The 13,353-nt window shown below is 45.0% G+C and overlaps 3 protein-coding genes across 3 annotated transcripts; 2 read left to right on the top strand and 1 right to left on the bottom strand.

Annotated features, from left to right (window-relative positions):
* The first annotated feature begins 816 nt into the window (after positions 1 to 816).
* LOC125539488 (UDP-N-acetylglucosamine diphosphorylase 1-like) lies at positions 817 to 5,579 on the top strand. Its single transcript, XM_048702956.1, has 15 exons — positions 817 to 1,408; positions 1,882 to 1,936; positions 2,050 to 2,201; positions 2,332 to 2,371; positions 2,863 to 2,952; positions 3,042 to 3,154; positions 3,288 to 3,362; positions 3,584 to 3,623; positions 3,730 to 3,812; positions 3,886 to 3,963; positions 4,089 to 4,232; positions 4,320 to 4,387; positions 4,740 to 4,854; positions 4,950 to 5,106; positions 5,206 to 5,579. Exons 1-15 carry the CDS (start codon positions 1,235 to 1,237, stop codon positions 5,301 to 5,303), a joined length of 1,482 nt encoding a protein of 493 aa, XP_048558913.1. The 5' UTR covers positions 817 to 1,234; the 3' UTR covers positions 5,304 to 5,579.
* A 1,683-nt stretch (positions 5,580 to 7,262) lies between these two features.
* On the bottom strand, positions 7,263 to 9,359 carry LOC125539491 (40S ribosomal protein S11). Its single transcript, XM_048702958.1, has 6 exons — positions 9,215 to 9,359; positions 8,613 to 8,653; positions 8,401 to 8,501; positions 7,903 to 8,047; positions 7,722 to 7,811; positions 7,263 to 7,522 (listed from the first exon to the last, which is right to left on the bottom strand). The coding sequence occupies exons 1-6, from the start codon at positions 9,224 to 9,226 to the stop codon at positions 7,432 to 7,434; spliced, it is 480 nt and encodes a 159-aa protein (XP_048558915.1). The 5' UTR covers positions 9,227 to 9,359; the 3' UTR covers positions 7,263 to 7,431.
* A 236-nt stretch (positions 9,360 to 9,595) lies between these two features.
* LOC125539489 (CCR4-NOT transcription complex subunit 9-like) lies at positions 9,596 to 13,022 on the top strand. The gene is made up of 10 exons (XM_048702957.1): positions 9,596 to 9,768; positions 9,957 to 10,150; positions 10,373 to 10,444; positions 10,676 to 10,765; positions 10,892 to 10,934; positions 11,077 to 11,183; positions 11,521 to 11,616; positions 12,191 to 12,381; positions 12,460 to 12,529; positions 12,638 to 13,022. The coding sequence occupies exons 2-10, from the start codon at positions 9,959 to 9,961 to the stop codon at positions 12,758 to 12,760; spliced, it is 984 nt and encodes a 327-aa protein (XP_048558914.1). The 5' UTR covers positions 9,596 to 9,768; positions 9,957 to 9,958; the 3' UTR covers positions 12,761 to 13,022.
* The last annotated feature ends 331 nt before the right edge of the window (positions 13,023 to 13,353 follow it).

The following is a 13,353-nucleotide window of genomic DNA, read 5'->3' on the forward strand; positions in this document are numbered from 1 at the left end:
GACATCGACCAACTCACAAGAAGCTGAAGGAAGATCTGATTGATCATCAGTGGGCGGTGAAAGGGGGACAACAATGTTGGGATGCAATATTTGAACTTTTTTAAATTTGAACTAGTGTTGCATGCAACTACTTGGTCGTGCGGAGTTGAAAAAAACAATAAGGAAGGTCGGATGTATGCGGTTACGATTAGATGACCTCCTTCCGCATCCGTGTCTGCGGACTGGTCCCTCTGTTCGTCACAGATGCGAAAGGAAATTTGCGGGTTACCGTTGAAGATGCCCTTACACATGTAATACACAGATGAGCTGAATAAAGATCAACAAGAAATATGCAGATTTGGGTTAATGCTTAAATCCGCATATGGAATTATGACACAAATAAGACACTCCCTTCGGATGGGAATATAAGCCGGGCACGGGTTTATAGGTCTTATGTTTGACAAAAAGAATCAGTATGGCATAAAACTATATGATACTCCATTCGATTCAATACATCTATTCAGCGACAAGTAATACGGGGTCGGAGGGAGTAAGAAAATTCGTCCAACAACGGTTGTAGAATCGCCTGTTCGTTATCTAAAAAAACAATCAACAACGGTTGTAGAACCGCTTGTTCACTATCTCAAAAAAACAATCAACAACGGTTGTAGAGATATATGTATGTTTTGTGGCAAGCAACGTACTCCATATTTTATTAGTCAAATGCAGTAGATAACCTAAGAAAATACTTATATTCCTATATCTAGAGGCAGTAAAATTATGAGCCAAGTAGATTGATTATTCGCCGTAAACATCCAAATGGCGTGGTCGCCATGGCAGCATGCGTAGCTTCCTCCCCCTTCCCTCTCTGTACGTTTGCAACCTGCTCCGATCCAAAAGCCAGGGAGGAGACACCTGCAGCGCACCGCACCGCACCGCGCCGTTGTATATAACCTCGCCCCGCGCGGCGGCACACGCACCGGCACCGGCACCACCACGCCTCCCTCCCCTCCCTACCTACGCCTACGCGGCCCACGCCCACGCACGCACCGGCGAACAATCCGAGCTGGCTCTTTTGGCCATAAGCACAGCGGATCATTACCCAATCACGGATCTCTAGCCTCGCCTCGCCACCGCCCGCTGCTCCGCTCTGCCTCTGCCTCTGCCTGCTCACAATCTCCCTCGCCCCGCCACCGTCGCCTGCTGCCGCCCCTGCCGCTTCTTGTGCTGCCGCCGCGGCGACGAGGAGGAGGAGATGAAGGAGATGATGGTGGGGTCGGTGGCGCCGGTCGGCCCGGTCGGGAGGTGGGGGGCGGCGCCGCCGCAGGAGCTGCTGGAGCGGATGAAGGACTACGGCCAGGAGGGCGCCTTCGCGCTCTGGGACGAGCTCTCGCCCGAGGACCGCGACCTCCTCGTCCGGGACATCGAGGTGAGACCGACCGACCGACCGACCGACCCCAATGCGCTGCTCCTTTTGGTCCTCTCCCGGCGGGATTTCATGGCCGGATTTGGCTTTCTTGCGCTGGGATTTCTGTTCGCGCGGGAGCTGATTCCTCGCGCAGGGACTGTCGGCGGAGGTTTTTTCGGCATAACAAGTTACTTTCTGCATCGGGATTGTTAATTATGAAAGAAAGATTTCGGTTTTGTGTTCGAATTATGCTTGTCGATTCGGTCGTGGGCTGGAATTCTGCACGCAGAGCTGGTTTGATTTGATTTCAAGTAGAAAGTGCTGCTGAGATTTGTGGGGTGGAAGATGAGGATTTGAGCAGCAATGTAAATCTCCATCAGTTGCAGATGCTGCACATTTCGATTGCCTGACCTCAATCGAAATTTGCAGCATCTGTTTGCCATTTTGACACCGACTGAATACTGACGGAGCTGTGCGTACTAACTATGTTGCAGAGTCTAGATCTTTCGAGGATTGACCGGATCATTCGACGCTCTATGGGATCACAAGGTCAGAGTTCCTTCATTTGAACAAATTGTCATCATCCCAGTGAAGAAGAACACTATGAAATCTTTATCTTTGATCAGCATTCTTAGCTAATGTGGTGATCTTGCTAAACACAGGAGGCTATCTGGCCCCCGCCGAGCCCGTGCCGGAATCCAGCGTGTCGAGGGTGGAGGAGAGGTCTCCGGAGGACAAAGAACGGTGGTGGAAGAAGGGGCTGAGAGCCATCTCCGAGGGGAAGCTGGCCGTTGTCCTTTTAGCTGGTGGCCAGGTAATCTCATGAAATATAATACCCCCAGTCCTGTTTTCTGATACTGCAGTCTCTGTAGTCTCTACCGCGCATTCTGTAGCGTTATACTTATGATGATCTGATTTCTTCTCATGTTGTGCCTTGTGTGTAGGGGACTCGGCTTGGTAGCTCAGATCCTAAGGGGTGTTTCAGTAAGTCGATCCCATCTGAATCCTTGTATGTTAGTAGTTGACTGCATATGTGCAGTGGTGTGCTCTTTCTTTTAAAACTAAAAAATAGTACACCATAGTGATTTTTTTTAGTTCTTGGCACAATTCTTTATTCCATAGCGGCAGATTTCACATGCTGTAAATTGTGCACATCACTGTTATACACCGTCTTTTAATAACAGAAGTGATTGGATGTACTTACTCCAGGTGTGGCATCTTTGTTCATCCATACTAGTATGGAATTGCATTTTTGCTGATAATTCCATAGCGGCAGATTTCACATGTCATAAATTTGTACATCACTGTTATGCATTGTCTCCTGATCGAAAGGAAATGGATGTACTTACTATATCCAGCGTGGCATCTTTGTTCATCCATACTTGTGTGGAATTGCATTTCGCTGATAATTCGAATCTCCTTATATTATATTGATCATTGTGATTTTCTCTTGACACCTCATGTTGGCCTTCCAGGTATTGGACTTCCATCTGGAAAATCACTTTTCCAACTCCAAGCGGAACGCATTTTGTGTATTCAAAAGTTAGCTGCTCAGTCCAGTGATAGTAATATCTTTTAACCATAAGCTTGTAGATTTTTCTTTGTCCTTTGCTTCACTTCACGTCCTTACCCTTGATTCGAAAATAATTTGCAGGTCCAAGAAATATTTTACCAATCCACTGGTACATAATGACCAGCCCCTTCACCGATGATGTCACACGCAAATTCTTCGAAAGCCGTAAATATTTTGGCTTAGAGGCTGACCAGGTAAGAACAAGTACAAAATTTTCCGTTGCATTTAATATTCATGGCAATTCAACAAACACGTGCATACTGTTGAATCTAATAGTAAGAGTTATCTTTAATAGCTAGGCTTGAAACGTTGATATCTTCTTGGCAGGTGACCTTTTTCCAACAAGGCACCCTTCCATGTGTTTCTGACGATGGCAGATTTATTATGGAGACTCCATACAAGGTACCGTGTTTCATCTTCTCTTTAACTTTTCATTCATGATCCATCTTTCCATGTATGGCCAGGACGCAACGTTACAGTTTATAGCAATTTGTTTTCTAAGTTTTACTCATGGTGTGTGATCTAAGAGTTTAAATGCAAATTTTGATGCCTGCAAAGCTACTTTGATACTGCATATCTGCAATGCCAAATGATTGAATTGTTCTTACATGATCTTAAACCAGGTAGCCAAGGCACCTGATGGAAATGGAGGAGTTTATGCCGGTAATCTCCCATAGATATGGACCAGTTATTATGCATCTTGCAGTAATTGTATTTTACCCACTATTAGATACTGATGCTTAGTTTTTACAACTGTAACATCCCACAGCTCTGAAGTCTAAGAAGTTGCTTGACGACATGTCTTCACGGGGTGTAAAGTATGTAGATTGCTACGGAGTTGATAACGTATTGGTGAGGACATGCGCTTTGAGGTGTCATCTGATTTCCGCACCTTCTCGTTCGCTAATCGATGTCTTATGCGCAGGTTCGTGTTGCAGATCCAACGTTCCTAGGGTACTTTATAGAAAAGGGTGTATCTTCTGCTGCAAAGGTTGTTAGGAAGGTACGGTCAAATATCTTTCGAGCTCGCAAAAGGAAATTCTCATAGTTCATCACTTGTTTTTTTTTGGCAATTGTCATTTTTAGCATACTATGCACTTTGTTGATAGTCTGTCATATCCTTGACAGGCTTATCCACAAGAGAATGTTGGAGTATTTGTTCAAAGAGGTCGTGGTGGACCTCTTTCTGTGGTCGAGTATAGTGAAATGGATGCGGCTATGACTACTGAAATTAATCAATCAACAGGACGCCTTCGTTATTGTTGGAGCAATGTATATTTCTATCCTTAGCTTGTCGCTCCCTCCTTCCCTCAATAACTGAGACACATAAAACTAACATATTCCTTTGTTTCTTTGCAGGTATGCTTGCATATGTTCAGTTTGGAATTTCTGAATCAAGTCGCAAACAGCCTTGAAAAAGACAGCGTGTGAGTGTTTCTGTATCTAGTTTGAATTCTGAAATCATATTATGTTTGCCTCCTCTTCCAAACCCTGAGTCTGGTTTTATAGTACTCCCTCCAATCCATAATAAGTGTCGCAGTTTTGAACTAACCCCAGTTCAAAATTGCGACACTTATTTTGGATCGGAGGGAGTAGTTTTTTACCTACTTGCTGCTTATGTCTCTTAATCTTCCTGGGATAGTAAGAGTTATATCTACAGTTTGTGATTTAAGGATCTGCTAGGCATGTCATGACAAGTAATTTTACTTGACAATTGACATGCTCTAGCATAAATTATGTTCTGTTGCAGCACCTGACATTTGGAAATTTGGTTGCCAGGTATCATCTTGCACAGAAGAAGATACCTTCGATTCATGGATATACAATGGGCCTGAAGCTTGAGCAGTTCATATTCGATGCATTCAATTACTCCCCGTCCACGACACTTTTTGAGGTTCGATTTCCATTCTGTTCCCTCTTCTTCTCTTCCCCCATTTTCTTTGGGTTTAAAAGCTCGAGATACTTACTGGTGCATATCTGAAAATCCAGGTGCTACGCGAAGAGGAATTTGCTCCAGTGAAGAACGCGAATGGTTCAGCCTACGACACCCCAGATTCGGCCAAACTGATGCTGCTCCGACTCCACAGCAGATGGGTCGTTGCTGCTGGCGGCTTCCTGACCCATTCTGTGCCCTTGTACATGACAGGTAATTCCTCACGTTTGCCCGTACGCTGAAACTTGCTCAGGCATTTTCAGACAGAACAGATTGTGATGGCCACCTTTCTCATGACCCCTTTTCTCACAGGCGTCGAGGTTTCTCCGCTCAGCTCCTACGCCGGAGAAAACCTGGAGGCGATCTGCCGCGGGCGGACATTCCACGCGCCCAGCGAGATCTCGTTCTAGGCGCATCGGTTGGTGACAGCGGCAGCAGATGGAGGAAGCAGTGTTGCACAGGGATTGCAAGGTCGAACGGTCGAACGAATGCCTCGCAGTTTGGGACATTGGTTGTATTGAGCTGAGCTCTTTGAGCTATTGGCATTAGGGTTTTCAGGTACTGGCCAGACTGTTGTATCTTTTGTGAGTAATTTGGCCCAGATTCTGAATGCGTCTTGGCTTTTGCCATTTGTAACTCTTTTGGCTGTTGCTGCCCCTTTAGATGAGCATCTTCAACTGTACTAATTTGGTGCCCCATTTATCTGCTGTCACGTTTCGACAGTGTCCGCTCTGAACCCCATTTGTCTGTGCACGCAGCCTTGTCCTATCAAATTGCCTGGACACATACATAATTGGGGGGGATGAAGAGAGATGAAAAAAAGAGAGAAATTGCTGCGGATAGATCGGGTTCACTGTGGCAGGCTATCCGGTCACCACATTTCCTCCCCACATAGGAGCTTGGGTTGGAGACCATTTGACCGTCCTTAGGGCCAACAATGCGGTCCACCAATACAGACACCATCAAATGTCCGTGAACACGGCATGGCGTGTCCGAAGACAAGAATAGGGCGAAGGCCATTCAACTGGAGTCACTAAATGTCTTCTCATTTCTTGAAAAAAGTTAAATAAAAACAAACCAAATGACCGTCTCTAGTCGCTTTGACAAATTTATCTAGATCAGTAGCAATTTAACCACACATTTAAATCCGACAACACTCCTTGAAAGATGTTCGACAAGTTTTTCAATTTCATCGGCCCCAAAAACTCCCTTCGTCTCAAGCTTCCTCTCCTTTGAGTTTGAACTTCTTCATATGTAATGTATTCAGTTAGCAATGCCCATTGAGCTTCATCCAACAATGCACCATTGCAAAGGGTTGCACTCCGTCCTTGGTAGAACCGGCGCGTACAAGCTAGCAATGAAGTGATCACCAAGTTGCAACATTGAGCAAATCAATAAAATGACCAACACAGAGCAGCAAGAACGAAAAACTTGTGAGCTCTTCAAGCAATGCACCTTGCTAGCACTTGTTCACACACACTTCAATACTTGTCTATGTCCATGATCTTCTTCTATGTCATAAGCTGTGTGTCCACGATCATCTTCTACTCCCTCCGCAGAGGAATATAAGAGTGTTTAGAATGTTGAAGTAGTGATCTAAATACTTTTATATTAGTTTACAGAGGGAGTATGTCGTAAGCTGTGCAGTGCTTGTGTTCACTGCCAAATTATGTTTCGTGCATTGAAACTCCACACATCACACAACAATTCATCCTCTTTCATCAAGTAAATACCCATCGTCAAGCATGCAGATTTATACTTCCTTTATCCCCGTGCTTCCACTTTAGCCGTAAATTTAACTATCAAGACCGATTGCGACGGAAGCAGAAGTTATATTCATGAATTCGTATTCAAAAAAAGTTTTTAATCATGTAACTTCTTCTCCCACAAAAGAAATTTTTAATCATGTAACTTCTTCTCCCACCGCAGTCGGTCTCACAAGTTAAATTTATGATCAAAGTTCAACCTCAGAAAACGTGGACGCACTATATTTTGGAATGGAGGGAGTAGCATTGTCCAAGGAGGTGATACAACAACGGTCGATCAAGGGTGCAGATACAGAACACAAGGGAGGGCAGAGTTCAAGGGAAGATGAATTCTGAAAATTTAGTTCTCAAGGTAACAAATCTAAATACCTAAATATGGAGCTCTTTTTCTGTCATAATATTTTCTTACAGTTGATCGCAATTGCAACTTTGCAACTTCAAAGAATCCCACCCATCAATTTTAGTTTCACTTAGTTAGATAAAAAACCTAAGCTGGAGAAATTACTAACAGTAGGAACGAGGCAACACACTGCCTGAGTAAATATCATATCACATCTGGGCAAACAAATTCACAAGGATTTGAGCAAAAGGACAATAAGGCAGTACAAATTTAAGCGAAACTATTAATGATAGATAGATTCCACAAAACATGTTCAGATCACGACATTCGGTTTGACAGATAACACGGAATCAAATCTCGAAACAGCAGCCTGGTAGATTTCAAGTGCGAAAAAGTTCTGACTATGAACTACTCATGAATCAGAGTCTGGGCTTAGGCAGCGATGAAAGCCTTCTTCCCGCCTCCGGTGGTTCCAGCTGGAACGACCTTCAGGACATTGAATCTCACAGTTTTCGACAGGGGCCTGTTTCAGACACAAGCAATATACTTCAGCACAAAAGAAAATAAGCTTTCTGCAGTAATCAATACATCAACTATATAATGATGAAGTGGAATATCACAGCATGTATGTAACAGTAACATAACTGCACAAGGGTGAACATACTAGAACAACCAGGCTAGCATTCTCAAGTTGATAGTCATGCAAGAGTAATGAGTATTACCTGCACTGGCCAATGATGACATGGTCGCCTTCCTTGACACGGAAGCAGGGGGAGATGTGAGCTGGGATGTTGGAGTGCCTCTTCTCATACCTGCAAGGAGCACAATTGATTTGAGTTAGAAATGCCACAGGGAAGAAGCAATGCATTATGTTATTTCAGAATCATCAATGGGTTTACTTGCCTCTGATACTTCTTGACAAAATGAAGGTAGTTCCTGCGAACAATGATGGTCCTGTTCATCTTGGCACTGTGGCAGGTCCCAGCTATGATTCTGCCCCTGATGGCAACAGTTCCAGTGAATGGGCACTTCTTGTCAATGTAGGTACCTGGAAATGAATAGGAATTAATACACCGTCGCAAGCTTAACAGAAAATAAGGCACAATTAACTATTCATGATTTATGTCAACCACAGTACTAGCCAGACACTAGCAACAGAACATCAAGAAACAGTACATGGTACAATTCATGGCTCAATTGTTTCCACATGACCAAAAGAAAATGGGCTGTGGATCTAGAATTTACTAGCTTCAATTCTTTGTGTAGACTAGGCCAGCAAAGCCAGGAGAAATGTACTTAAGTATGATCTTAGGCACACATACTTGCATTCATCAAGACTAGCATCACCTACTCAAGTATCAAACAGTGCTAAAATAGACGGATTGGCCCACTATAGTTTACCATCAATCGCCTCCCTTGGGGTCTTGAAACCAAGGCCAACACTCTTCCAGAAGCGGTTGCCAGCCTTGCCGGGCCTCTTTGCCTTGTCGGCCTTTTTGGTGCTAAATTGAACAGAAAACATTGTTAGGGTACAGGCATTACATGGGATCAATAAAAGATATGAACATTGCTAAACAACAACAGCACACAAGAAAGGTAATCAAACTCCTCACCTGAGGAAAACCTTTGGCTGCTTGAGGAAAGACTTCTCGGTCTGCACAACATATCAAGTTTAAACTACCATTAGAACAATTACAGCAACAAATTATGACATATTGTACACAGGAATAGAACAAACTAGAAAAACAATCTATACTTCACTCAGTGCTTGGCAAACTCAAAATGAACAATAGAACAATGGACACCAAGATCCTATCGGGTTCAAATGATCAGAGAATAGCACAAAGTACCAGTGGAACATAAGGATTTAGTCACAACACACAAGTCATTTAGCATAAGCTGCTAACAACTACGCCGAGACAGCAGAAATCAATGGATGAACTGGGAGTTAAAAGTAACCTATCGCACAACCAATACATCGAAACGACGGCAAGTTCGTCTGACAGCAAAAGACTACGAATTCGCTACTGCAAGACACACCACGCTACCACTCGATTCGCAACGAACGCACAAGCTTCTACACGAACGGATCTAAGCATACATGGCCGAAAAGCACGAAGGCGCCGCATCACACATCCCGAGCATCCGGCGACGGCAAGCGAACGGGGGGAGCAGAGGTAGAGCGCTACACGGGGAGGAGGAGGAGAGCCTTTACCTGCTCCGCCATGGCTGCGAGGTGGGCTTCGAGCGGCTCGGAGGCGGCGGCGGAGCGCGGAGATGCGGGTGCGAGGCTCTGAGAGGAGTTGGCGGCGGGGCGCAAACCCTAGGGGTGCATTCTTTCTTATAGCGCTGGGCGCCGCTGCGGAATGCGCAGCCCTTCCGGGCCTCTCCACCCGTCTCCCGGGCCGGCCCGTCACCGAGGTCCATAGGAGGCCCATCTATGATCGATTACTACTCGCGGCGGGGCCCGCCTCGGGGTTCTGGGCAGATCAGGCCGTTGATGGTGTGTTAGCCGCGGACCTGGGCCGTCCGATCTTAATGCCTGCTCCGACCGTCCTCCGTGCTGCAGACATAACCCAGAGAGAGAGAGAGAGAGAGAGAGAGATCCCCTCGCCGTGGTCTCTCTTCCTTCCCCCCCCCCCCCCCCCCCCCCGGTCACCGGCGCGGCGAGGCGGCCGCCGCTGCTGTCTCCCCCCTCTTCCTCCCTCTCCGCGCGATAGGGTCTGGTGGAGCGGATTCGTCCCGAAGTCGATCGAACTGATTCGTTCGGTAATCTCCCAAACCTGCGCTGGTTCTGCGAACTCCTCGATCCGTCCCGTGCTTGCGGTGGCCGGCGGCGTGGGGGCACGCGCTGGGCCGCTGCGTGCGATCCGCGCAGAATGGCGACTCGATTGGTTGCGGCTGTTGTCTTTTCTGTCTGGAGAAATTAGTGACTGTGCTCCGCCGCTTTTGTGCAGTAATGGCGAACCTGCAGCCTTCCGTCCCCGAGCCCTCCTCCTTCGCAGGGGCCTCGCCGCCGTCTCCCTCCTCGATCGGTGGAGGTGCTGCCTCGGCGGCGCAGGAGCCCAGGAAGATGGCGTCGGCGGAGCAGCTGGTGCTCGACCTCTGCGACCGCGAGCTGCGCGAGAACGCCCTCCTCGAGCTGTCGAAGGTCCGTCGCGTGCTCTTCTACTTCCAGGGTTCTAGCGCCTCGTCACGAGGACGGGTTGTGTGATTTGTGATTTTAAGTTACCATGAAGAGAGCGATTGTAGCTTAATTTTGGGTTGCCATGAACTGAACAATTGCATACTGCGTGTTCTTCAGTCATTAGCATGCTATATAAGGTGTTTTGTAAGGCCAAAGTAAATCGGTAACCAATTGTACTCGTTTCAGAAACGAGAGATATTTCAAGACCTGGCCCCGCTTCTCTGGCACTCTTTTGGCACAATTGCTGCACTGCTTCAGGTATGCGTAATTCATCTATCTTCTATGTTTATGGTTTTCATGCTTCAAAATTACATAAAAGAGCCGGGAGCTATGTACCTTATGCTGTGTTTATGTTGTCGAACTGTGGAAGCAGTCACTATTCTATTCGTGTTTTCAAGTCGGCACTTGCTGTTTTTTTCGATGCAACTTGTCAAAGTTTGACCCTGCCTTGCTCACTTGGTGTATTTGACAACTTGGAAACAAACTCAGGAAATTGTGTCGATCTACCCTGCACTTTCACCCCCAGTTTTGTCGGCAGGCGCATCAAACCGAGTCTGCAACGCACTTGCACTTCTTCAGGTACAGCTCCAAATAAAAAGGGGGTGATTACATTCGCAAAATTGCTTGAAGGTTCCCATGTTATTAGATTTATTATTGCGTATCTTTATTGTCTAATTTTGTGTGTTTGTATTACAATAATTGCAGTGTGTTGCATCTCACCCTGATACCAGAATCCCTTTCTTACATGGTAACGAATTCAGCCATTTGCATTGTATCTCACATATCCTGATTCCTGGTAGCTTGATATGACAAAAGAGCCATTCGGCTTTTGATATTGTTGTTGTTAGCGATTCATTTTCTTCTCTCTGTCCTCCATTTGTTCCTTTCAGCTCATGTGCCCCTGTTCTTGTACCCGTTCCTGAATACATTCAGCAAGACAAGGCCTTTTGAGTACTTGCGGCTTACAAGCTTGGGTGTCATCGGTGCTCTTGTTAAGGTATTTTTTGTACAATTTTACATGAACTAACCAATTTTGTATGATGCATCTAACTCTGCAATGTTATATACTACAAATTCTACAACCAATGAAGCTTCATGTTGTTTTTATTCCAATACCCTGGCATGAACGATGAATCTAATAAGGTCACTAGGGATACATCCTTGTTACTTTGTTGTGTAACGAAGACATAAACAATTGAGTAGCTTATAACAAGCAAATGTTCTATCTAATGTTTTCTTCTTTCTTTTTTTGAATACTGCATGTGTTTCCAAATACCAAACGTTTTATTTTTGCCTTTGGGAGAAGCTTCTTTACCTTATTATTAAAAATGCAGGTTGATGATACTGAAGTTATCGGCTTTCTGCTGCAAACTGAAATAATTCCTCTGTGCTTGCGTACCATGGAGATGGGCAGTGAACTGTCAAAAACCGTATGTATCTAACCATCTCAATCCTCGTCTAAAGTAAAACAATCTTTCTTTTCTGTTTAGTCCTAGAAAAGATCAAATTGCTTCTTCTTTTCAAAAATTATATTTTGCTGTCTGAAGTTCATGTGGAACGCTATATTAAGAATTTACTTGTCTGTTAACATGTTTGTGATTATCTATAGCCTTCTATGCCACGCCAGGCTTCTCTCTGGTAATAACATAAAAACCACTTCACAGTTTATGGACTTATAAAAGGCGTATTATGCGAGAAACCTCAAAAGCTGTTTGGCTTTGGCAATTCAGTAATTGACCTATGCTGCTAATTTTATCACGTTACTATTATCAGTTATCACTTGGACTGGAAGATCAAAAACTTTGTGGACACAAAAATATGCCAACATTTTTGCAACATCTTTCCTGTATAACCCACAGGAGCTGAATATTTTGAGGTGCTTACGATTTCTTTGGTTGGAATACACAAGTTGAGGCTAGGCCAAACAGGGTCTTATACAGATAATGAGATAAATGTATAGCTGTCATTCCAATTTCACTAATTTAGTCAAATATGCATAAGCAGGTTGCTACCTTCATTGTTCAGAAGATTCTGCTGGATGATATTGGACTGCGTTACGTGTGTGCCACCCCTGAGCGTTTCTATGCTGTGGGCAGCGTTTTAGGAAATATGGTAATTTCACTTGCTGATCAGCCTTCCACAAGGTTGCTCAAGCACATTATCCGATGTTACCTCAGGCTGTCAGATAACCCCAGGTTTGTGCTGTCATTCATATGGCACCAAATGATTTTACATCTATCTTCCCATGTGCTAATTTTTGTCTTTCCCCGCAGGGCCTGTGTTGCACTGCATAATTGCCTCCCTGACATGCTGAAAGATGGGACATTCAACATCTCTCTTAGGGTGAGTCATGCTAACATATCTGTCGTTACCAATTCATTCATGAATTCAAATCAAATGGAACAAAGTTACCGACTAGATACTAATCGTGCTTATATATCTGAAACGAAGGATGACCCGGCGACAAGGCGCTGGCTCCAGCAACTGCTGCATAACGTGACAGTGGGCGGCATGGGAGGACCTGGCATGGGGGTGCCTCCCCAGCCAGGCCTGGATCACATGATGGGGATATGATCCAGTTTAGTTGCTGCAATTCACAACAATAATAGTCTCTCTTGTGAATTGCAGGTAGGGGAAGATTGTCTTCCCTCAGCCGTCTAGAAGTAGGCTGTGCGGTGTCCGTGTAGTTTCAACCTTCCGGAAAAAGGAAATGTTGTTTGTGTGTGTGTGTGTGTGTGTGTGTGTGTCGAAACATCAACAGCAGCTCTAACTGGTTTGCTTATCCTGTAATACTGTGAACACAAGCAAAGCAAGCTGTTTTCTGGCGGGGTTTTTAGGTCTTGCAGCGTTTTTTTTTTTGCTATCGAGGTTGAGCTTCTACTAGTCTACTAGGGAAGTAGTAGCACATTATGCGGAAGGAATTCTGAAGAGTAAAAACCTGAAATGCTACCTTTTCAATTCTTTAGGAACAATAAATTGAGTCCCTTTCAAACGGGCCCATCTCCATGAAACTTTCATATCACACAGAAACTCATTGCATTAGACAAAGCATGCCATCACGTTTGCTTTGCTGCTGTGAGGTCACGGATTCGAGTCCAGAAAACAACCTCTTGTAAAAATGCAGAAAACAGCCTCTTGTAAAAACGCAGAAGAAGGTTGCGTACAAA

This window comes from Triticum urartu, chromosome 2 (assembly GCF_003073215.2).
Source record: "Triticum urartu cultivar G1812 chromosome 2, Tu2.1, whole genome shotgun sequence".
NCBI classification, from domain to species: Eukaryota; Viridiplantae; Streptophyta; class Magnoliopsida; order Poales; family Poaceae; genus Triticum; species Triticum urartu.

What these genes read in the sequence shown, in the direction of transcription:
- LOC125539488 (XM_048702956.1), top strand. Translation starts at nt 1,235, where the DNA reads ATGAAGGAGATGATGGTGGGGTCGGTGGCGCCGGTCGGCCCGGTCGGG. An exon ending in CGTCCACGACACTTTTTGAG is followed by an intron (nt 4,855 to 4,949) that starts GTTCGATTTCCA and finishes CTGAAAATCCAG; the next exon opens with GTGCTACGCGAAGAGGAATT. An exon ending in TGTGCCCTTGTACATGACAG is followed by an intron (nt 5,107 to 5,205) that starts GTAATTCCTCAC and finishes CTTTTCTCACAG; the next exon opens with GCGTCGAGGTTTCTCCGCTC.
- LOC125539491 (XM_048702958.1), bottom strand. An exon ending in TTTGTCAAGAAGTATCAGAG is followed by an intron (nt 7,812 to 7,902) that starts GCAAGTAAACCC and finishes TGCTCCTTGCAG; the next exon opens with GTATGAGAAGAGGCACTCCA. An exon ending in GTCATCATTGGCCAGTGCAG is followed by an intron (nt 7,523 to 7,721) that starts GTAATACTCATT and finishes TGTCTGAAACAG; the next exon opens with GCCCCTGTCGAAAACTGTGA.
- LOC125539489 (XM_048702957.1), top strand. Translation starts at nt 9,959, where the DNA reads ATGGCGAACCTGCAGCCTTCCGTCCCCGAGCCCTCCTCCTTCGCAGGG. An exon ending in ACGCACTTGCACTTCTTCAG is followed by an intron (nt 10,766 to 10,891) that starts GTACAGCTCCAA and finishes CAATAATTGCAG; the next exon opens with TGTGTTGCATCTCACCCTGA. An exon ending in CAGAATCCCTTTCTTACATG is followed by an intron (nt 10,935 to 11,076) that starts GTAACGAATTCA and finishes TGTTCCTTTCAG; the next exon opens with CTCATGTGCCCCTGTTCTTG.